Source organism: Vespula pensylvanica, chromosome 2, assembly GCF_014466175.1.
Source record: "Vespula pensylvanica isolate Volc-1 chromosome 2, ASM1446617v1, whole genome shotgun sequence".
NCBI classification, from domain to species: Eukaryota; Metazoa; Arthropoda; class Insecta; order Hymenoptera; family Vespidae; genus Vespula; species Vespula pensylvanica.
Window position 1 is genome coordinate 17,799,919 of NC_057686.1, and position 1,393 is coordinate 17,801,311.

The window sequence follows — 1,393 nt, forward strand, 5'->3', positions numbered from 1 at the left end:
ATATATATATATATATATATATATATATATATATATATGTATTTATATTTATATATACACAACACGATAACCGCATCCGCACACTCTACCGAACTCGTAGAACACCCTGTATTCAAGGAAATATCATTTGAAATTAGAAAGACTTGGCAAACGATTCGACCGACACACGAACCGAGGACCTAAACGGTAATCGCATGAGAGAGAGCAGTATAATCACATATGTATATATATATGTATATATATATACATATATATATATATATATATACATATATATGTACAGAATATAGTTCGTATATTGAAACTCGTTTATTAAATAGTTGTGTTATCATTCGCATTCGTTGAATATTATATCAAATCATGATTCCGTAGAATATTATTATTACGATTATTACGATGACGATAATGATTATTATTATTGTTATTATTATTATTATAATAATTATTATTATTATTATTATTATTATTATTATTATTATTATTATTATTAATATTATCTTTACCGTTACTTTTACCATCATCATAATTATCATCATCATCATTATTATTATTATTATTAATATTATTATTATTATTATTATTATTATTATTATTATTATAATGATTATTATTACGTTATCATGATTATCATTATTATTAATTATTATTACGTTTTTTTTCTTTTTTGTAATTTTTACTTTGTTCTGCTTTAATATACTTTATATATATGTATATATGTGTGTGTATATATATACACATATATACATACACACACGCACACACATACACATGTGTATATATATATATATAAATATATATATATAATGTCGTTAAGTCAGCGAATTGACAATGTTTGTTTGGTTTTAACGTAATCACCTAGCTGGTGGATGATCAGAACTTTCACTTTCTCTGGTGCCTCCCCCTTTGGTATGACTCCTTCGACTACTATTTCTCTTCTTTGGTTGCTTACTGTGGCAATTGGAGCAATACCATTTCCCTCTTGGCATCTGAAAAATGAAACGTAAAGATTTTATATGAAACCGAATGAATGAGATGGTAGAAATTATCGAAGAAAAACACATTACGAAATAAAACAAACGAATGGTCTTATAATACATCATATATAATAAAATATTATTTTCCCATTCGTTTATTAAATGAAATTACGCACTTTTGGCATAACCGGATTATGGCAGTCGGTGTGATAAGCTCTAGGACATAGCTCGCAGAGGACCAAATTTTTTCCAACCCTTTTTCCACATACCAAGCAATTACGCTCTCCCGTTGCTTTGTTCATACATTCGTGACAGTACCTAAATAAATCGAATAAAAGATGAAACGTTTTGGATATATCTACTACGATATATATATGTATGTATGTATGTATGTATGTATGTATGTATGTATGTATGTA

The 1,393-nt window shown here is 26.5% G+C and overlaps 1 protein-coding gene across 12 annotated transcripts in view; it reads right to left on the reverse strand.

Moving 5' to 3' along the window:
• The window catches only part of LOC122637967 (bromodomain adjacent to zinc finger domain protein 2B-like), a 126,745-nt gene that overhangs the window by 1,384 nt on the left and 123,968 nt on the right, over nucleotides 1–1,393 (reverse strand). For all 12 annotated transcript variants that reach the window (XM_043830525.1, XM_043830522.1, XM_043830523.1 and 9 more), the window contains 2 exons: nucleotides 1,151–1,292; nucleotides 856–986 (listed from right to left, as the gene is read on the reverse strand). In XM_043830525.1, the coding sequence (XP_043686460.1) occupies nucleotides 856–986; nucleotides 1,151–1,292 (273 nt within the window). The remainder of the gene's footprint in view (nucleotides 1–855; nucleotides 987–1,150; nucleotides 1,293–1,393) is intronic.